Source organism: Saimiri boliviensis, chromosome 7 (assembly GCF_048565385.1).
Source record: "Saimiri boliviensis isolate mSaiBol1 chromosome 7, mSaiBol1.pri, whole genome shotgun sequence".
In the NCBI taxonomy this organism is placed as follows: Eukaryota; Metazoa; Chordata; class Mammalia; order Primates; family Cebidae; genus Saimiri; species Saimiri boliviensis.
In genome coordinates, this window is record NC_133455.1 from 123,994,672 (window position 1) to 124,017,840 (window position 23,169).

At 45.9% G+C, this 23,169-nt stretch overlaps 1 protein-coding gene across 1 annotated transcript in view; it reads left to right on the forward strand.

Moving 5' to 3' along the window:
- CCND2 (cyclin D2) overlaps window positions 1-6,477 on the forward strand; it is a 30,558-nt gene extending 24,081 nt beyond the window's left edge. Inside the window, exon 5 of the mRNA XM_003942188.3 lies at window positions 958-6,477. Coding sequence (XP_003942237.1) covers window positions 958-1,107 — 150 coding nt within the window. The 3' untranslated portion in view covers window positions 1,108-6,477. The remainder of the gene's footprint in view (window positions 1-957) is intronic.
- The last annotated feature ends 16,692 nt before the right edge of the window (window positions 6,478-23,169 follow it).

Genomic DNA, 23,169 nt, shown 5'->3' on the forward strand with positions numbered 1-23,169 from the left:
AAAAAGAAAAAGAAAAGTTAAATAACTTCCGTGCCACCTGCAAGTATGGTGGGTGGACAGCAGATACCAATGTGCCTGGCTAGGTGCATTTTAGCTTTTTGGGAAATAAAGATAATGCTTTTCTGCTTGGCAAATAGAAAGCCTCTAGGTGGTAAGAATTGCACAGTGAAAGAAACAAAAGGGAGGCGGGTGAATCACGAGGTCAAGAGATCGAGACCTTCCTGGCCAGCATGGTGAAACCACGTCTCTACTAAAAATACAAAAATTAGCTGGGTATGGTGGTGTGCACCTGTAATTCCAGCTACTCAGGAGGCTGAGGCAGGAGGATCGCTTGAGCCTGGGTGGTGGAGGTTGCAGTGAGCCAAGATCGTACCACTGCACTCCAGCCTGGAGGAGAGAGTGAGACTCTGTCTCAAAAAAAAAAAAAAGGAAGAAAGAAGTATTTACAGTTTAAGTGAGGGTCAGTACAGTGGCCTCTTGGCTTCCTTCTTCTCTAGTTCTCGGGGGCTGAGTTTGCTAATGTCATAGCACCTCTGGTAGCCTTTCCCTTTTCTCTGCCACATCCCAGCCTCCCCAGGCAGAAAGCATCTGGTTGGCCCCTTGATCACCAGGCATCCCTAAGCAGACCATCATTTAGGCCAGTGCTTCTCAGAATACCCATCACCTGGGCTCTGCTAAAATGCAGGTTCTGATTAGCTCGGCCTGGGTTGACTGAGATTCTGCAGTTCCAACAAGCTCACAGGTGATGCTGATGCTGCCGGCCCACAGACCCCACCTGGAGTAGTGAGGTTCCTCGGCACTTTAAGAACATCCCTCCTTTATTTCACATTTATTCCTGCTGGAAACTAGCATAGAATTATGCGGGCTAAATTATGCATGTTTCCTTGGTATTCTTTGGTAGGATGCTCTGCGTCCTGTTCCTCTTGCTAACAGCTCTGGTCTGGACCATTGTTCTAGGATTGTCTCAAAGCCTGCCAGGAGCAGATTGAGGCCGTGCTCCTCAACAGCCTGCAGCAGTACCGTCAGGACCAGCGCGACGGATCCAAGTCGGAGGATGAACTGGACCAAGCCAGCACCCCTACAGACGTGCGGGATATTGACCTGTGAGGATGGCAGTCGGGCCGGAAGAGAGGCGCACTCATAATCTGCTCTCTCCTTCTTTCTGGTTATGTTTTGTGCTTTGTGTTTTAGGGTGAAACTTAAAAAAAAAAAAAAAAATTCTGCCCCCACCTAGATCATATTTAAAGATCTTTTAGAAGTGAGAGAAAAAGGTCCTATAAAAACCGAATAATAAAAAGCATTTGGTGCCTATTTGAAGTACAGCATAAGGGAATCCCTTGTATATGCGAACAGTTATTGTTTGATTATGTAAAAGTAATAGTAAAATGCTTACAGGAAAACCTGCAGCGTAGTTAGAGAATATGTATGCCTGCAATATGGGAACAAATTAGAGGAGACTTTTTTTTTTTTTCATGTTATGAGCTAGCACATACACCCCCTTGTAGTATAATTTCAAGGAACTGTGTACGCCATTTATGGCATGATTAGATTGCAAAGCAATGAACTCAAGAAGGAATTGAGATAAGGAGGGACATGACGGGGAGGCAGTACAAAACAATCTCTCAACACGATGGAACCATTTGGAAAGGAGAAGCATTTTTGCTCTCAGCCACTTGTTACTAAGTCAGGAGCGTGGTTGGATCTCTACTTTACGTCCTCTCGCTGTCTACAGTAGCTGCTACCTAAAACAGATGTTTTATTTTGCCAGTTGGACACAGGTGTTAGGCTCCTGGGTTTCATGTTCTGTGACATCCTGCTTCTTCTTCCAAATGCAGTTCATTGCAGACACCACCGTATTGCTGTCTAATGGGGAAATGTAGCTATGGACCATAACCAAAACTCACATGAAACAGAGGAAGATGGAGACCAAGGGTGGGAGCCAGAATGGAATCTTTTCTGTTATTCTATTTAAAAGGGTAATGTGGCCTTGGCATTTCTTCTTAGAAAAAAAACCTAATTTTTGGTGCTGATTGGCATGTCTGGTTCACAGTTTAGCATTGTTATAAACCATTCCATTCGAAAAGCACTTTGAAAAATTGTTCCCAAGCGATAGATGGGATGGTTTATGCAAGTCAAGCTGAATACTCCTCTCCTTTTCTCTTCTGCCCCCTCCCTTCTGCCCCCAGTCTGGGTTATTCTTTGCTTCTATTATCTGATTCTTTGGTACACAGTTCTGGTGTTCCTACCAGGACTCTTGAGACACCCCCTTTCTGCTGACATTCCCATCACAACATTCCTCAGAAAAGCCTATAAACTACCATTCTGATGGCACAGAAGGATCTTAGTTCCCATCTCTGTACTTCTCCTTTGGCCATGGAAAGAAAAGTTATTGCTGGTGCAAAGACAGATGGCTGAACATCAGGGTGTGGCATTTTGTTCCCTTTTCTGTTTTTTTTTTTTTTCTTTTTGTTATTGTCATTGTTAATTTTATTGCAAAGTTGTATTCAGCGTACTTGAATTTTTTTTTTTTCCTCTCCACTTCTTAGAGGCATTCAGTTAGCAAAGAGGTTGGAGCAACTTTTTTTTTTTTTTTTGCATAATTTGTAATTGATAGGTAATGAAGCTATTTGTTAAAATATTTGCCTTTTCAAGTAAAAAAGAAAAATCAGAACAGGGCTACTTTGAAGAATTATTTTATACACAGATTCTGCCTTGTTTCACAGTATGAGGGTTGAAGATGGAAAAAAAATCTAAGGGTCTCTTATTTTTTCATTTTGTTTCGTTCAGTTTTTTTTTTTTTTTTTTTTTTGCGCTGCTAAGAAGCTAAAATCATCCATCCTTATTCACATTGACAGTACCTAGCTGTAATGTTTCACAGAGTGTGCTGCTATTTTATAAACATTTTTATAATATATTATTTTACTGCTTAAATTCCAAGTCCTGAAGTAGATGGTTAAGATAGGCGTTCTTTGTACTGGAAAAGCCCTTCCGTAGTTTGCTTTTTTTCCTCGTAGCCTATTCATGGTTTTTTGTTTGTTTGTTTTTTTGTTTTCCTTTTTGGTTTTTTGGTTTTTTTGTTTTTTGTTTTTTTTTGTTTTCCTCTGATCACATTCTTCAAAGACGGAGTATTCTTTACCTCAGGTTTACTGGACAAAATCAATAACTACAAAAGACAACGATTCACACTTTGGTTTTCGTTATACCTCACAGCCGTATACTTTCTGCTTGGGAGCCCATTCGTGTGAGGAATAGAGAACAGTGTGAGCAGGGCTGAACTTCCCTCTGGTGGAAGGCAGGGCAGTCTTACTCCCAAGGACCTTTTTGGTCATGGAGGCCATTGGGCTCCCATTTTCACCCCGGTATCCTCCTCATGATGGAAAAAATACATTGAACCAAGGGATCCTCCCTCCCCTTCAAGGCAGACGTTCAGTACAAACATCGTGATTTGCACTTAGGTACCAGGTATCAGGAAGCAGACTAAAAAGAATTCCAGCAGGCTGTATAGAGAGCCTTATCTTGCAGCTTTTTCAGAAGCAGGGCTTCATCTGCAAAGGGCCCTTTCATCTTGAAGTTTTTTTCCTCCGTCTTTCCCCTTCCCTGGCATGGACACCTTGAGTTCAGGATCATCTCTGCAGATTTGTGAGGTCTGAATCTGCGAGTAGATGAATCTGCAGCAAGCCGCGTGTGTGGCGCTTCCTTCTCCCTCTGTCTCACACGGTGCGGGCAGGCACTATGCAAACCCACGTCCTCTGCTAAGCGGTACTCAATGGTTTTCGGGTTTTCAATCCTACTGAATTGGCAGGATAAGAAAAATAGGTCAGATAAATATGGGATGGTAGTTGAAGGGAGGTGAAGAGGCTGCTTCTCTACAGAGGTGAAATTCCAGATGAGTCAGTCTCTGGGGAAGTGTGTTTAGAAGTGTTCAGGATTTTGTAGTTAGCATGACCCTAAAATTCTAGGGGATTTCTGGTGGGACAGTGGGTGGTGAACTCTGAAGTTTTGGAGAAGAAAGTGGAGCAACCAGCAAGTTAGCCAGAGTTTTCTCAAGAGCCAGCTCTGCTCAGCACGCTCTCCTGGGCCCCAAGGAGTCCCACAGAATGGGGAAAGTGGGAACTCTGGAGTTCTTGGGAATCTTGGAGCCTAAAGAGGAAACGAGGTGCAAATCCATTCATGGCGACTGACCCTTGAGCTTAAACAGAAGCAGCAAATGAAAGAACCCGAAAATAAGGAAGGGGACAGGCCTCTCAGACTCCATTTACAGTCTGTCACTTTCCACTCTTCCTGTCGCCCCGAGGCCCCGAGTCCTAGCTTTTCTCTTTCCCATCCTTGGGGCCTCTCGTGTTGATGGGTCTGGGGCTGCTGATGGGAAGGTGCGGGGCTGTTGGGCTTTTTACCTGCTCCCTGCTGAAACAAAAGAACGAATCCTGGATTTGTCCAAAATCCAAAACCTTGGATTTTGCCCTCTTTTTGGATCTTGGTCTCCTTGGTAGGAGTTTGTTCCAGAGGGGTTCTCCCTATGGATTTGAACTCGCTCTTTTTTGTTGTTGTTCTTTCTCTTCTTTTTCTCACCTTCCACTAAAGGGGTTCTAGATTTTCCTGGTCTTTCTCTCCCTTACTGTCTTTGTAGCTCGTCTTTACTCCCACCTGTTTGTTTCTCTCCGTCAGTGGGGGCTGAGTTGTTCCCCCAGCCTGCCAAATTTTAATCCTTCCCCTCTTTTGGCCAGATCCTAGGGGGAAGAAATCCTAGTATGCCAAAAATATATGCTAAGCATAATTAAACTCCTTGCGGGTCTGTAATAGCCAAGAAGCCTGCAGGAGAAAGCCGAGGGCAGTTCCCTCTGCAGAACGCCGGATGCGTGCCGAGAGGCAAGCTCCTTCAAAAAGGAGCTGCTCTTCCAGGAGGCTTTATTTTGAACCGCCCCAGGACCCCACTGGAGAGCACAGCATGCCTTACCCCTGGCTTACCCTTGGTCTGTGTGCTCTGTACTGGAGGCTCTGTTCTGCCTCTTACCAGCCAGGTCAGGGGCACACATGGCTTATGTGACAAAGCCAGAGAGAACACAACCCTGACAGCGTCACACGGCATCCTTTGCTAGCAGGATGGGCAGCTCTTCAGACGGAGCTGCCGCTTTCCTTCTGTCTAGCACCTCTAGGGCCTCTCCAGACTGTGCCCAGGGAGCTCTGGGACTGAAAGGTTAAGAACATTAGGCAGGATCAGATGACTTTCTCAAAGAGGGCAGGGGAATTTTCTCTCCATGGGCCGCAGGGGACAGGGCTGGGAGAAGAAATAGACTTGCACCTTATGTCATGTAAATAATTGATTTTCTAGTTCAGGAAGATAATATTGGTAGCGTGGGAATTGGAGGTAGGAAGGAGAGGAAGTCTGAGTAAGCCAGTTGGCTTCTAAGCCAAAAGGATTCCTCTTTGTTTATCTCTGAGACAGTCCAACCTTGAGAATAGCTTTAAAAAGGAAATTAATGCTGAGACGATAAAGTCCCCTTAAGCCAACAAACCCTCCGTAGCTGTAGAATGAGTGCAGTCTTCTGTTGGTGTTGACTCAGAGCAATTTACAAGAGCTGTTCATGCAGCCATCCATTTGTGCAAAATAGGGTAAGAAGATTCCAGAGGATGTTTATTGCTTCCTCATACCACATGGCTTTTGATGATTCTGGATGAAATGACCCAGAATGGTCATTTCAGGCACAATGATACTACATTTGTGTGTCTCTGCTTTTAAACTTGGCTGGGCTATCGGACCCTACTCTTGGCTCAGGTTTTAAGAAGCCATCAGCAAATGCGTACGTGCCCGCTGCAGCTGCAGCCTTCATTCCTTTGCCTGCAGCCTACTTTGGGGAAATAAAGTGCCTTACTGACTGTAGCCATTACAGTATCCAATGTCTTTTGACAGGTGCCTGTCCTTGAAACACAAGGTTTCTATTTTTATTTTTAATTGGTTTAGTTCTTACTGCTGGCCAACTCTTACATCCCCAGCAAATCACTGGGCCATTGGATTTTTTCCATTATGTTCATTACCCTTATACCATGTACCTCAGATCTCTCTCCTCTCTCTCTCTTGTAGTTTCTCGTCTTGGACTTTCTTTTTTTCTTTTTTCTTTTTTTCTTTTTTTTTTTTTTTTTGCTTTAAAACAAGTGTGATGCCATATCAAGTCAATGTTATTCTCTCACCATGTACTCTATAAGAGGTGTGGGTGTGTATTTGGTCAGGACGTTAGAAAGTGCTGAAGTAGCATGATCAGTGTATGCAGAAAGGTTTTTAGGAAGTATGGCAAAATGTTGTATTGGCTATGATGGTGACATGATATAGTCAGCTGCATTTTAAGAGGTCTTATTTGTTCAGTATTAAGTGATTTAAAAAAATAATAACCTGTTTTCTGGCTAGTTTAAAGATGGATTTGAAAATGGTTTTGAATGCAATTAGGTTATGCTATTTGGACAATAAACTCACCTTGACCTAAACTATCTGGCCATTTTTGACTTATTTCTCAACCAGCAGTCCTCAGAATGGAATACATTTGTGTCATGTCAGAACTCGTATGCTGCTGCAACAATTGGTAGGGACATAAAAGGCACATTCTGACCTGGAGTAGAATCTACGTGTGCCTCTGTGTTACGGCAGGACAAGTCACTGTTGACATTGCTAGGGGACGGGAGTGCCCGTGTAGCCAGATTATAAGCGAGAAGTCCTAGTCCACCTTCAGAAGGTGGTACATCCCACACAGTATGACTGGTCCTCAGAGGATACCCCTGATGGTTGCCAGCTACTCACTCTAGGCTGTGAGGAAGCATCTCCTGGCATGAGAGATACCAGAAGCCTGTGGTGCCATCTCCACATTCTGGGGAACCCTGCCCCTGCAGCTTTCCTGGCTTCTGCCTGCTGTTCTTAGTGGCTCCCATCTGATTTCTGATCCTTCCTCACCCCTCCTCTGAGACACAGGCCACAACTGCCCTTGGTGGAGTCTGGAGAGGCAGAGCCTGGGAATGGGATGTGACAGTCTCCATACTGCTTGAATGAATTTCAGGGCCCTAGGCTCAGCTGCTCTTGGACCTCAGCTCTTCAGACCAGCTTTCTTCCCAGGTGTGGTGGGTATACAGAAGGCAGCCTAATAAACACTTTTTTTTTTTTTTTTTTTTTTTTTTGAGACGGAGTTTCGCTCTTGTTACCCAGGCTGGAGTGCAATGGCGCGATCTCGGCTCACCACAACCTCCGCCTCCTGGGTTCAGGCAATTCTCCTGCCTCGGCCTCCTGAGTAGCTGGGATTACAGGCACGCGCCACCATGCCCAGCTAATTTTTTGTATTTTTAGTAGAGACAGGGTTTTACTGTTAGGATGGTCTCAATCTCCTGACCTCGTGATCTGCCTGCCTCAGCCTCCCAAAGTGCTGGGATTATAGGCATGAGCCACCGTGCCTGGCCTTTTTTTATTTTTATTTTTTTTGAAACAGGGTCTTTCTCTGTCCCCCAGCCTGGAGTGCAGTGACACAAACCCAGCTTGCTGTCGCCTCAAACTCCTGGGCTGAAGCAATCCTCTTCCCTCAGCCTCCCAAGTAGCTGGGATTACAGGCAGACGCCACCATGCCCGGTTAATTTTCTTATTTTTGGGGACAGATTAGGTACATTGGAGCTTTTGCACAAGTTCTAATAGACATTTTCATGTTGTTATAAAATTCATTTTCTCCAAAGTTTTCTGTCCGAAAGTCATTGAAGGCTGCTTTCCATTTTAATTCTGACCTGAGTTGTAAACAGTAAGATTGTAAACTGGCCATTGGGGAAGTCCAGAATAAGATATTCCCTGTGGATCTCAAGTAACTTCACTTCATAGGACTTTTAAGCTTACAAGGACCCTACAAATTCCCCTTTGTTTCCATTCTCCATTGACATCCACCATTCTTAGAGACAAATAGTGGTAACTTTTTCTTGGGTTTCTGCCTAGTGAAGTTTGCTGGCCTCTAGGGAGTTTCAAGGGCCTCTGGTTGCGATTCATAACCATCCTTGGAATTCTCTTTGGCATGACATGACGTCCAACTGGGTCCCTCTCCCTCCCGTTCCCCATCTTTCTGCTCTGTAGGAGCAATGCTGTCTTGTTTACAGCACGACAACGCCACTCCGTCTCCCAAAGGCCACCCAGCACCACTGCCAGGCTTGCCCCATTCTGAGCGATGAATGTTTTAAGGGCAGGAAGAGCAGATGAAGCACACGGTCGAGCAGTGATAAATCTCACTGCCCCATCCATGCTCTTTCAGATCCAGATCATCTTATAACTGGAAAAATCTCAAACTTAAAAGTGCCTTTCCTGAAAGTGGCAGTTAAAAATGCAATGAAGACCTGGAAATCCCCGATCTTTTTTGTGTGTGTGTTCAAGGGAATGCTTTTGTATCTAACGACTTTCAGAGATCTGGAGCTTTTATTCAACATGCAGAGGTATCACCAAAATCCAACTTCCCAGTTGACTTAGCAGTAATACTGTCAAAATACTGACACGAAGCAAGTACTCGAAAGCTGAATATTACACCAGATTGCTTCTGCCCTGCTCTGCTAGCAGTAACAGCAGCAGCAAACATGCTATGGACGGAGCTGGGAGATTCAGCATATCAAGATAAGCCTAGTGCTCACAGCTGATGTCTAGGTGGGGCCTGTACTGGGCCTTTAAGGAAAAGCACAGAGAACCTCAGGACACACAGGCCTATTAAATTGCCGAGAGGAACAGCAGCGAATGCAAATGAATCCAGGGGAAATCGATGCTAAGGTGTTGGAGGGGGCCCTTTCAGAGTAGATGGAACAGGTTTCCTCAAGCAAGTGGGTTTTAGGAAAATGCGTTTGTTAGGAAGTTCGTGTGGGTCAGCATAGTTTGGAAATGTAAACAGTGTGACCTTTTCCAAAAATAAAAGAGATGGGAAGTAATTTTTTTAAATGAAGACAAAATATTCAAATAGGCAGCTTGAAGAGCACACACAATTTAATAGATTCTAAACACTATAAACACAGATGTTACGCTTGTGAAACAGGATAAGCACAGGCACAAACATTGATCTGGGATTACCACCCACTTAATTTCTCATGAGGCTTAAGGAAAGAAGGCTGGGAGTTTCAAGATGACTGGTGGCTTTCCTTGTCATTGGGCTTTGGAGGCCTGCCCCACACTGGAGGGGCGGATTCCGTCAGCTCGGCCCACAGGTTCAGTCAAATAGAACTGGGCAGCCCGAGAAAGCAGCAAGACCAGCTCAACTTACCTCCCCGGCCTCTGTCTGATTATCCCCCTGAAGCTTCTTTGAGTTTATTCATTATGACGGTTTCTTTGATACTGATTTGCCTGGGCCCTGGCCGTTCGACTGCCCTTACCCCCACCACTCCGGTAAATGACAGTCCGCATGGTTTCAACATACGGTTCTTCCTGCAAAGTCCACTAGGTGGTACTAATGCCACAGACGGGGATCCCTCACAAACCCAGAGCCAGCCAGGTATAGGATGGCTCTGCCCTAGAAGGAAGGGAGCACCTCCCGACCGCAGACGGCAGGAGCAGCAGCCTGCGTGCGTCCTCGCCCCAGGGCAGCCTGGCAGTGAACCTCAGGCCTTTCCCGTCTGCTCCTCGTGCAGATCCCGAACCTGGTTCTCTCACTACCTCCGCGTCGCGACTCTCTCTGGGGTGGCTGGTGCTGGTCTGTCACCTTTCCCGATTCTTTTCCATGTCTAATCCAGCGATGGCACACTGGCAGCTTGCAGACCAAATCCAGCCTGCAGACATCATTAGCTTGACTCCCACAGTGATTGAAATTGTCTTGGATTTACTTGCCAATACGAGTGCTTTCACGTAAAAGTCAGGATTTTAACCACTCTTGGGAAATTTAAGTCCTGGCAACCACAGGCCTACAAGGCTGCAGCTGAGTGTGACCGGCCCCTTTCTCTACCCCCTGCCCACCCCACAACCCACTGAACCCGCTGCTCTCTTTTACAGCACCTGCCAGTCCGCTTAGGGATTACAGCTCTGTAGCCTAATCTGTGCTGGTTTTACCCCCTGGACAGGGAAGGAGGATCCAATAAACCCCAGGTAGAGTCATCTTCCTCCAGTCTTCTCCACCACAGACAGACCTGGAATACGCTCTTCAGTTTGTGAACCACAACCTCTTCTTCGCAGATAAAGACCTTCACACCTCATTAAGCATTACAGTCTCTTTTGTTTTTAGTTATCAGATTACCCTGGGGCTGGGCCAGATTTTTGAAATTCCTATGAGATCCCAATACTCAGCTCCAGGCACAGGTTTCCAGGTAGGCGCAAATAGACTGGGTGGGTAAAGATCTGCTTTTTCTGGTTTTTTGTTTTGTTTTGTTTCGGGAGATAGGGCCTTCCTTTGTCACTGAGGGTGGAGGGCAGCCTCAATCTCCTAGGCCAAAGTGGTCCTCCCGCCTCAGCCTCCCAAGTAACGGGGAACACATGCATTCACCACCACACCTAGATCATTTTTTAAAAAATGTGTAGAAACAGGGTCTCACTATTTTGCCCTGGCTGCTCTCAAACTCCGGGCCTCAAAAGATCCTTCCCACCTCGGCCTCCCGAAGTGCTGGGTTACAGGTATGAGCCACTGCGTGCAGACAGTTTTGCCTTCTTTTGATTGTCTGGGGAGTCATTTTTAGTGCTCCTGGCACCATGGAGACCCCATGAGAAGACAAATCTGTGAGATTTCTAGATTCGTTGAAAAAGTGCAAATCTCTGTGGCTATGTTTCAATCAACCCATTCACTGGAAATCATTACTCTTCATCATCCCCTTCGCCCATAAGATTCCTGGGCACTGCTGGTTTATTCAATGGATGAGGGCTGGGTACATGCCTGGTGCTCCGCATGGGACGCCTCATTCAACAAATGTGTCTTCAGTATTTGCTTTTCCAGGGATGAGATCTCTGCTCTCACAGGCTAATAAAAAGATGACTGCCATTTGGTGGCTGGCCCAGAAAACGAGTGCTGTGTGGCCAGCCTGCTCTGGAATGCCCACCTAGCCAGCCTCTCACTTCGTGACCTTGGGCTTATTACCGAGCCACCCAGTAACTCATAGTAAACTCAGTGACTCAGTTTTTTCATCTGTGAAATGGGGTTTCATAGTTTCAAAAGAGCGTTCTACAAGCCTCTCCTGCAATCTCCCGTAACTCTCTGGTGAGTTTGGTACCTTGTTTTGTAGCTAAGTGATGGAGGGTTGCGTGGCTCATTACAAAGTTAGGCTAGCACTGGATCTCAGATGTGTCTCAATTCAAAACATCCTGCGTCTTCTGCTACACTGGGCTACTTTATTGATCTATATTTTGTTTACTGAGCATTGAGCTGAAAGACTGAGAATTTTAGCCCAATGTGGGGGGTGGGAGAGTTGGGTGATGACATTACTTATTGAAATCATCAGGGGATAGTTGTTTGTTTTTTTTTTTTTTTGAGATGAAGTCTCACTCTGTTGCCCAAGCTAGAGGCCATTGGCATGATCTTGGCTCACTGCAACCTTCACCTCCTGGGTTCAAGTGATTCACCTGCCTCAGCCTCCTGAGTGGCTGGGACTACAGGCATGTGCCACCATGCCTGGCTAATTTTTGTATTTTTAGTAGAGATGGGATTTCAGTATGTTGGCCAGGCCTGGTCTTGAACTCCTGACCTCATTATTTTCCTGCCTCGGCCTCCCAAAGTGCTGGGATTATAGGGGTGAGCCACCGAGCCCAGCCAGTTTTTTTGTTTGTTTGTTTTTCTTTTTTGAGGCGGAGTTTCGCTCTTGTTACCCAGGCCGGAGTGCAATGGCGCGATCTCGGCTCACCGCAACCTCCGCCTCCTGGGTTCAGGCAATTCTCCTGCCTCAGCCTCCTGAGTAGCTGGGATTACAGGCACTCACCACCATGCCCAGCGGATTTTTTGTATTTTTAGTAGAGACGGGGTTTCACCATATTGACCAGGATGGTCTCGATTTCTTGACCTCGTGATCGACCCGTCTCGGCCTCCCAAAGTGCTGGGATTACAGGCTTGAGCCACCGCGCCCGGCCTGGCCAGTTTTTTAATGAAGACAAAGTCCATTTAGAAAGTAAAGGGCCAGCTGGGCGTGGTGGCTCAAACCTGTAATCTCAGCACTTTGGGAGAGGCGGAGGCGGGTGGATCACGAGGTCAAGAAATCGAGACCATCCTGGTCAACATGGTGAAACCCCGTCTCTACTAAAATACAAAAAATCCGCTGGGCATGGTGGCACGTGCCTGTAATCCCAGCTACTCAGGAGGCTGAGGCAGGAGAATTGCCTGAACCCAGGAGGCGGAGGTTGCGGTGAGCCGAGATCGCGCCATTGCACTCCCGGCCTGGGTAACAAGAGCGAAACTCCGCCTCAAAAAAAAAAAAAAAAAAAAAAAGTAAAGAGGCTTGTAATCTGAGAAGTTTGTTAGTGAATATACACCAAGGGAGAAGCCTTTTCTTTCCAGCGTCTTTGCCTTGCCCCTTGGCTGTTCTTCAGACGCATTCTACGCAGGTTGTAAATGAGTCACTCATAAACTCACACATGCAAGAATGAAACTATTTCCCCTGAAACTCAAGTTTTTACAGGAAGAACCTGAATCTCAAGCCATTCACAGTTTTGTTCCCCCTTTCAGTTCAGGTTTGCTTCACCACAGCACTCAGGTGCTGGTACAGGGGCAGGGGAAGGGGACGTAATCCTCCCACCCATCACTGGGCCCATTAGGATCGATGATTTTCCCATACTGACCTAAGTACATTCTTAAGTTCTTTTGGTTGATATTTGTAGCCACTAAAAAATTTAAAGGGGGTGAGCCTTGGCCTTTCCCTCACAACTTTGCCGTTAACTCATGAGGAAAGCAAGTTTTTAACTAAATTTTGTGGTGCATACAGACAGACGTTTAGCAGACCAGCAGCAGGCCCTACACAGATGACATGATTTGTGACACTCCAAGGATCTGTCTCCACTGCCACTTCGCATGAAAGTTCCCCCCTCAAGGTGAATATTCCAAAAATGGGATTCTTTTAGCTTAGAGTCAGCAGCAAGCAAGCAGAGGCCTCCCAATCTGGTGGCTGGAGGAGAGGCCAGGCTCAGTGGTAGCCCTAAAGGTGCAGGCCACAGGCTCCTGGGCTCTTCACCGCATTCCTTCAGGGCTGAGGAGTGTCTCCAATGTGTCTAAGGCAGCCAATGCGCCTATCTTGACTTCAGTGAGGTCCCTTTTGAACTTGCTTTGTGATTTGACAGGCTGCTATTTTCACCGATAAAATCTCAGTTCTGAAATTGAAGATATGGTTAGTAAAGTATCCATTATCCACTCAAGTACAGATAACAGAATATCTTGTGGATGTGAGGCCCTTGATGAGGGTCCCAGTAGGCTACCCCTAGATGACACATTCTTGAGTAGAATGCGTGACTAAATGTTGCGCCACCCTTCCAAATTCCTTGGTTGAAATCTTAACTCCCAATGTGATGGTATCAGGAAGTGGGGCCTTTGGGAGGTGATTACGTCATATGGGTGGAGCCCTCAGGAATGGGATTAGTGCCCTTATAAAAGGTACCCCAGAGACTTTTCTTGCCCTCTTTCCTCCATGTGAGGACACAATGAGAGGTCAGGGGTCTGCATCTCTGAAGAGAGCCCTCACCCAACCCTACTGGCACCCTGGTCTCAGTTTTTCATGTTCCAGAACTATAAGAAATAAATGTTTGCGCTTAAGCTGCCTGAGCTGATTAAGACAGAGCTGCTGGTAGCACCTGGGTTACAGCTTTCCTAAATCACATCCACAGATGCTACATGTTCGGAAATATTTTAAGGAGAACTGCAGAGAGTGTAACTGTGATTTTCTCCATGACTTTTTACTACTCTCAGATGCAAAAGAAAAGCTCTGCTGCTCCCACACCCTTCTGGGGCTTGGCACCAAGGGACTGTTCAGGACTCTAGGTGCACTGCCCAGCCACTACCCGTCAGGGGTCTCACCACTTCCCCAGGGCTCCGCCAGGGAGGGAGCCATGGGGTCTGCTTTCCTCCCAAATCCCCAAACCTACGTCAATTAGGAAAAGAATCACATTTCTAGTTTGTCTTCAGGGACCCATGAATATCTGTGTTATTATTATTTCTCCTCCAACACTCTCTCCCTCCCGCTTCTAGCCCAGAGAATCTGAGTCCGGGGGGCAGGGAAGCCTTGCTTTTGTCTTCACAGCCTCCCAAGCCTTTGCTATGTCAAGATTCCTTTCATTATCCTATAGGAAGAGATACTATTTTTCTTGGATCTTTGTGAACACCTTCCTTGGCCTGAAAAAAGGGATACAAGAGGAAGGGCCCGAAAATGTAGAGGAAAAATACTAGAGGAAAAATGCTGATTAATATTTTAAAAAATATTGTTTTACCATGGACGCAATGACCTGAGGCCCTTTAAGAGTGGATGCCACACTGAGGGTGACCCAGCAATGTGTGAAGGAACATGAAAGAGAAGCCCGGGCCTCTGCAGGCTTCCAATCATTGCTCTGACATCTTGGTTAATCATAATAATAAGCCTCTGGACATCTTGGTTAATACTGTCTCAGAAAATCTTGAAGAACCACATCTTTTAAAAGCAGTCACTCACTTATATTTTTCACATGTTCCTATAAACTCAAAACGAAGGGACTATGGAAGATTTACTTCTGCATGGCACTGGCTGGGTATTAGGGCCAGGACACCTAGGATTGTAGGGCCCACCGGTCTTCTCTTTTCTTTAGCATTCTGTCAGGGCTCTGGTAAGAGCAAGAGACTTGGCCTTTCTAGTTGATGTCCCCCCAGTGCTTGCTACTTGCCTGGAATATTACGACCTGTATCACGCATTTCTGCATTACATATAATCATTGTGACAAAGTCAGGATGCTGCATCGGAAAAAGGCTTACTTAAAAAGATGATCTGACTTTGAATCCCAGGGCTGCCGCTTAGCTGTATAAGCCCTGAGTCTCCGCTGTTCTTTTATAAAATCTCTAGATAATTAGAAGGATTAAATGACGTAGTCTACGTAACGTGCCTAATATATAGGAAACTTGAACAAGAATCAGCTAGTCTGAACATACGCAAACACAACAAGTACTGTGTTCATTCCTTTGGAAAGCATTATAGATGTGATGTTACTTTCCCAAAAAGTCAGGGGTGGAGGTGGATAGGGCTCTTCTGTGGATCCTGATGAGACTACTATCAAGAGCACAGCGGTGATACATGATTGTTTACGGCTCTCATCATATCCCCTCGGTGCTGCTGCCCTTCTTCCAAACAGCAAAGAACTTGGGCTTGGGGAGCATTCTCTTCTCCGCTAAGCGACAGGCTAACAGGCAAGGCGTGAAAAGGGATTAGAGGATGCATGTATTCAAATAAAGGGGAGTTCCCCAGAAGCATGGCAGGCTGAGAAGGCATCTTTCGACTGTCCATCAGTAGGAAAGCTGTTTGACTGGCAGATATAATTTTTTTGGAACCGGCGATAATGGGGAGCTATTGGTGACAGATGTCAGATGTTGGCAGAGTAGCTGCCAAAACAAATCTCCCTCCACCTTCAGACATCAAGCTGATGGAGGACTGGGCACAGTTGGACTGGCAGTCCCTTCTCACTTGGATCATTGGTCACATTATTATTTCTCAGTGGCTGGACAAAGCAGATGGTTTACCATGTATTTGTGATTTTCTGTTGGCCTAGAAATTCTGTTCTTCCATCAGGGTACAGCATGTAATCAATTATGACAGTGGGTGGTGCAAGAAAATCCCTGCCAGTAAAGGCCCAAGACTTTCTCTTTTATTAAATCTGCATGAACCACTACAATTTCCAACTTCAAAGCAATAGAAGAAAAGAGCAAAGTAGTGGTGTTAGAAATAACTTGGATAATAACAAAACCACAGTTCTCAGTTGGTCCCAAACACTCTCGGTCTGTGCTATCTGATGTCAGTTTTGTCTGTCCATTTTTAGTCTAAAACTTAAAATCCTCTTGTCTCTATTATAGTAAGTCTTAATAATTTTTTAAATTAAATTTTTTTTTTTTTTTTTTGAGACAATCGTGCTCTGTCACTCAGTCTGGAGTACAGTGGCACGATCTTGGCTCACTGTAACCTCTGCCTTCCAGGTTCAAACCATTCTCCTGCTTCAGCCTCCAAAGTAGCTGGGACTACCACACCCAGCTAATTTTGTATTTTTAGTAGAGACACGGTTTTGCCATGTTGGCCAGGGTGATCTCGAACTTCCGACCTCAAGTGATCCGCCCGCCCTGGCTTCCCAAAGTGTGCTGGGTTTACAGCCCTGAGCCACTGTGCCCTGCCTCTATTCTTGTAAGTCTTAAAGAGCTTTATCTTAGCATCATAAAGTGACCTAATTAAAAATAAGCAAAACAAATACCAGGCACACACTACCCCTCAACTAAGGTTTTTTTAAAAAACATTCTCAGCTGTATTCTATTACACAGTAAAAATAGTCAGTTGCCTTGCTTTAGTATGTATGAATAGCCACAGAGAACAATTTGTATGTTCTCTGTCACCTACCCTCTGGATAATTTTCTTTGTGAAAGACACCTTGCTTATTTGTATGCATGTGTCTCAGGAAACAAATTCATTAGTAATAGAGCAGAGCAAGCATTTTTAACATTATAACTACTAAGTATAGAAACCCTTGATATGAATTACATGTTTTTTTCTTGTCTTTTGAAAATATGTATGTATTTTTTCTTAAAAATCAAGCTCATGGCCCGGCACGGTGGCTCAAGCCTGTAATCCCAGCACTTTGGAAGGCCGAGGAGGGAAGATCACGAGGTCAAGAGATCGAGACCATTCTGGCCAACATGGTGAAACCCTGTCTCTACTAAAAATACAAAAATTAGCTGGGCATGGTGGCGTGTGCCTGTAGTCCCAGCTACTTGGGAGGCTGAGGCAGGAGAACTGCTTGAACCCGGGAGGTGGAGGTTGCAGTGAGCCGAGACTGTGCCACTGCACTCCAGCCTGGTGCCTGGCAACGGGCAACAAAGTGAGACTCTGTCTCAAAAAAAAAAATCAAGCTCATAAATAAATAGCGGCCTACTCTTTTTTCATTTAATCACATATCAGGGGAATGTTATATCATTAAATATTCTGTAAGAACATGGTTTCTAGGGCTGGGCATGGTGGCTCACACCTGAATTCAGGCTCACACCTGAATCCCAGCACTTTGGGAGGCCATGGCAGGTGGATCATATGAGATCAGAAGTTTGAGACCAGCCTGGAACAACGTGGTGAAACTGCATCTCTACTAAAAATACAAAAATTAGCCAGGCGTGATAGTACAGGGCTGTAGTCCCAGCTACTTGGGAGGCTGAGGCAGGAGAATCGCTTGAACTCAGGAAGTAGAGGTTGCAGTGAGCCGAGACGGCGCCATTGCACTCCAGCCTGGGTGACAGCGCGAGACTCTGTCTCAAAAAAAAAAAAAAAGAAAAGAAAAGAAAAGAAAAGAAAAGAACATAGTTTCTAATGATAAGAAGTATTGTTTGAGCTCCCACAATGTATCTAGTACTACTCAAGTCACTGAAGACAAAGAAACAGGCCAGTCCCCACCATCAAGGAATCCATATCCTAGTGCAGAAAGACAGGCAATGAACCTACAAAAATAGTACATAAATGATAGAATTTCAGATCTAAGTACTACAAAATCGGATGATAGAGAGTGACCGGGCAGGCTACTTTGCTTGAGGGAAGACTTCTTGGGAGTGGGACTTTTTATTTTTGTTTTTATTTTTAAAGATGAGGGTTCTCTGTGATGGCCAGGCTGGTCTTGAACTTCTGACCTCAGGTGATCCACCCACCTCGGCCTCCCAAAGTGCTAGGATTACAGGCGTGAGCCACCGTGCCTGGCGAAGTGGGACTTTTGAGTTGATACTTGAAGGCTGAGAAGGAGGCAGCCTTGGAAATACCCTGGGAAACAGATCTGTGAACATAAGGAACAGAAAATGCAAAGATACCGAGATAAGAATGAGCATGAGATGGTCTCGGAACAGAGAGACGCCCTCATGGCTGGAGCTGGGTGGGGAGGGGCAGCGAAGAGAGAATTGCAGCTGGAGGGCCAAGAGGGGCCATGTCATGTAGGCCTTACAGGAGATGGGACTTGATTCTAACCGCAATGAGAATTCAGTAGAGAATTTTCTAGCAAGGGAATGACACCATGTGATTGTAGAGACATCTCTTTGAGGGCTGAGTACCCAAGTAGAGGCAGCAGAGCTATGCCAGCAGGGTAGCACAGTAATCCAGACGAGAGTTGATGGGCGCTCGGCCTGGGACAAAGGGAGACTCCAGAAGTGGTGGATTCAGGACATAATCTGGTGATAGAGCCCATAAACTTTTAAAAGTGTTTTGGATAGATAGCTTTTATTATTTATTTGTTATTGAAGGTCTGAACAGCACAATAAATAAGCTTGTCTCAGACGTATATATAGAACTCTGCATCCAATAATGAGTGAATCCACATTCTTCACAAGCACACGTGAAACGCCTGTGGAGCAGCCCACAAAGCAAGTCTTCATAAATTTCAAAAATGTATACCCTTGAAAATCTTTGTAGTCCCAGAGATTTAAGTTTACAACTATCTTAGTCTTACTACTGAGAATGGCTCCTAAGGAAAAAAAACAAATTTTTTTTTCAATAAAAAAAAAAATGATGCTGGGTGTGGTGGCTCCCACCTGTAGTCCCAGCACTTTGGGAGGCTAAGGTGGGCAGATCACCTGAGGTCAGGAGTTCGAGACTAGCTTGACCAACACGGAGAAATCCCATCTCTAGTAGTAAAAATACAAAATTAGCCGGGCATGGTGGCACATGCCTGTAATCCCAGCTACTCAGGCGGCTGAGGCAGGAGAATTGCTTGAACCTGGGAAGCAGAGGTTGCAGTGAGCCAAGATCGTGCCTTTGCACTCCAGCCTGGGCAACAAGAGCAAAATTCTGTCTCAAAAAAAAAAAAAAAAAAAAAGTTAAACAAGAAGAATATAAATTATACAGACTCTGACTAACCAGCTTTTGGTGGTTAATCAACACACCAGCGTTTGGTCACAATGTAATTAATTTCATTCTTAATGCTATTGCCGAAGTATTTAAATGCCTGGGAAACTGGCTCCGGCCCACAGTCTCCTCTCCTATCCTACATTCCAAGTAGATCAGGCGTTTTACACTTGGCTCATCTTCAGTGAAGACAGTAATTAATCTTTATTTGAAAACAACATTTGGGAGGCTGAGGCGGGTGGATCACCTGAGGTCAGGTGTTTGAGACCAGACTGGCCACCATGGTGAAACCCCATCTCTACTAAAAATACAGAAAAATTAGCCAGGCATGGTGGTACATGCCTGTAATCCCAGCTACTGGGGAGGCTGAGGCAGAAAAATTGCTTGAACCTGGGAGGTAGAGGTTGCAGTGAGCCGAGATCACACCACTGCACTCTAGCCTGGGTGACAGAGCAAGACTCTGTCTTTAAAAAAAAAAAAAAAAGAAAGAAAAAAAGAAGAAAACAAGAGTAGAAGTCCAGTACCCACTGTGTTATTGAGCCTACAGAAATCTATCATGAATTTGGCAGGGAATGTTAAGTTCGATAAAGAATCAAGGGTTTCGGCCGGGCGCGGTGGCTCAAGCCTGTAATCCTAGCACTTTGGGAGGCCGAGGTGGGTGGATCACGAGGTCGAGAGATCGAGACCATCCTGGTCAACATGGTGAAACCCCGTCTCTACTAAAAGTGCAAAAAATTAGCTGGGCATGGTGGCACGTGCCTGTAATCCCAGCTACTCAGGAGGCTGAGGCAGGAGAATTGCCTGAACCCAGGAGGCAGAGGTTGCGGTGAGCCGAGATCGCGCCATTGCACTCCAGCCTGGGTAACAAGAGCGAAACTCCGTCTCAAAAAAAAAAAAAAAAAAGAATCAAGGGTTTCATGAGCAGTCATGTGGACAATGTTACCATTTACTAAGATGAGAAAGACTTGAAGACCAGCTGTTGTTATTTTTTTTATTTTTGAGACAGAGTCTCACTCTGTCACCTAGGTTGGAGCATAGTGTGGGATCTCAGCTCACTGCAATCTCCACCTACTGGATTCAAGCGATTCTCCAGCCTCAGCCTCCTGAGTAGCTGGGATTACAGGCATTTGCCACTATGCCTGGGCTAATTTTTGTATTTTTAGTAGAGACAGGGTTTCACCATGTTGGTCAAGCTAGTCTCGAACTTCTGAGTTCATGATCCGCCCTTGTTGGCCTCCCAAAGTGCTGGGAATACAGGCGTCAGCCACTGTGCCGGGCTAAAACCAGATATTTTTGGAGGTTAAACATTAAAGGTTCTGTGTGGACAAAGCTATCTTGAGATGTCAACTATAGACCCAAGTGTAGGTGTTGAGTAGGTAGCTATAACAGATAAATGAATGAGGAGCTCAGGGCAAAGGGCCAGGCTGGGGATATAACTAGGGTCTATACACTGGGTTCCATCACCTAGCAGACCTCACGGTTGAGTAGAGAAGAGAGTCAAGGGCAGAATCCTCAGATACTCCAACATGCACAGGGTTTACGGGATTGTCTACCCACCAAACACTCAGGTGTACCCCGTGTTTCCCATCACCTCTGCAATTTGGTAGGGCCACGTGAGTGGCTCTGGACAGTGCCTGAAGGAAGCATCTAAGGACTGGTTCAAGATCCTCAACTGTTCTCATCTCTTACCTCAAAAATCATGAATTATTGTGTTTCTGAAGTTAACGTATCTGTCAACCCTAGGCCCTGAATGAGTATGTAGCCTCAAGACCCTTTCTGATCCACATCAGACATACAGCATGAAAGAAAAACAAACAATTATGTGTGAAGCTATGGAAGTTCCAGACTCAATTTGTTATCTTGGCATAACATGACCTATCCTGACTAATGCAGAATGCCATCATATGATGTGCTCCAACAAAGCACCATTTTTCATTTTCTGAAAAAGGCATATGCGATTTGAGAGGCTGTCAACAAAATACATCGGTGGGTGGCTGGGTATGGTGGTTCATGCCTGTAATCCCAGCACTTCGGGAGGTCGAGGCAGGCAAATCACTTGAGGTCAGGAGTTAGAGACCATCCTTAGCAACACGGAGAAACACAGACATGCTGGTGCAGGCCTGTAGTCCCAGTTACTTGGGAGGCTAAGGCAGGAGGATTGCTTGAGCCCAGGAGGCAGAAACTGTAGTGAGCCGAGAGCTCTAAATTAGTTCTTGTGTCACCACTGACCAGTTGTGTGAGCCTAGGCAAATTACTGTGTCTCTCTAGGCCACATTTCTCATCTCTAAAGTGAAGATAATGTAGCCTATTTTGTCTACCTCAGAAATGTGTGCCTATGAATCTCATTCTTTTCTCTAAATCCATCTTTTAAAAAAATTTTATTTTATTGCATTTTAGGTTTGGGGGTACATGTGAAGAACATGCAAGATTGTTGCATAGGTACACATGTGGCAGTGTGATTTGCTGCCTTCCTCCCCATCACCTGTATCTAGCATTTCTCCCCATGCTATCTCTCCCCAACTCCCCACCCCCCACTGTCCCTCCCCTATTTCCCCCCAACAGACCCCAGTGTGTAGTGCTCCCCTCCCTGTGTCCATGTGTTCTCGTTGTTCAACACCTGCCTGAGTGAGAACATGAGGTGTTTGATTTTCTGCTCTTGTGTCAGTTTGCTGAGAATGATGGTTTCCAGGTTCATCCATGTCCCTACAAAGGACACGAACTCATCGTTTTTGATGGCTGCATAGTATTCCATGGTGTATATGTACCACATTTTCCCTGTCCAGTCTATCATCGATGGGCATTTGGGTTGGTTCCAGGTCTTTGCTAGTGTAAACAGTGCTGCAATGAACATTCGTGTGCATGTGTCCTTATAGTAGAATGATTTATAATCCTTTGGATATATACCCAGTAATGGGATTGCTGGGTCAAATGGGATTTCTATGTCTAGGTCCTTGAGGAATCGCCACACTGTCTTCCACAATGATTGAACTAATTTACAGTCCCTCCAACAGTGTAAAAATGTTCCTATTTCTCCACATCCTCTCCAGCATCTGTTGTCTCCGGATTTTTTAACGATCGCCATTCTAACTGGCGTTAGATGGTATCTCAATGTGGTTTTGATCTGCATTTCTCCAACGACCATCTTTTCATATGTAAGTGGGGATTCAAGGAAACAAATGCATTAGGTAACAGTGCAGGGAACACAAATGAATTTAGGTAACAGTGCATGGAAGACAATGTTACCTAGCTAACATCACTGTTACTTGTGTCATATTGCTAGGTACTGCTATCCCAGTTTACCTGTCATATAACCAAAGGTTAGAGAGATTAAGTAACCCCCTCAAGGCTCTGAAGAGAAATTATTCATCTGCCATTTCTTAAAAACGGCAAGGAAGACTTTATTCAAGACTACTGCAATAGGTGAGAGAGGCTGAATTTGAGTCTACAATACAACCAGGACCGGTGGAGATTTATAGCCAGGGGGCGGGATGGAAGGGATGAAGGAGAAGATGGAAAATTACCAGAACGTGGCAAGTCATGGAGGGGGAGAGGGAGGAGGAACTTGATTAGATATCAAGGGCTTTAGAAGAGAGTTATCAGGAGTGAGGGGACTCTTGATAAACTGGTTTATTAGGGCTCTTTGGTAAAATCGGGCTCAGCAGGCCAAGGATGCCGTCTAGTCTAGAAAAGGGACCTGACCGAAGTTTGGTCAAGGGGAGCGTCTGGTCCTGGGGAAGTGGGGTGGGTGGGTCTGAGTCTGCAGACCTTGCTGACCCTACGTCCCCAAGGTGAGGGATTAACAGAACTCACAGAACACAGGCTGTAAGTCGCTGTACACCCGTGAGGCATTCATCACAGTGGCCAGCTACGAGACTAAGGCTGCATGCCAGTCTCAATCGGATCAACCACAACAAATCCGAGCGCCGGCTTCCTTATCTGCCCGAAGGCTAGCTGCAGGCTGGCGGGGGAAGAAATCCTCCAGCGGCCTCCGCGGGCGGGGTCACACGCACCTGCCGCGCACCAATCACAGGCCCGCGCGCAGGGGCGCAAGCGCCGCAGTCCTGGGCGGGGCCTCGTGGCTCCCGCGTCTCCCCCGCCCCGTCGGCCTCGCTCGGCGCTGATTGGCCTGTGGGGATGACGTGCAGGGCCGCCTCGGCCAATGGTGGCGGAGCCGGCCGGCGGCTGGCGGAAGTGGTG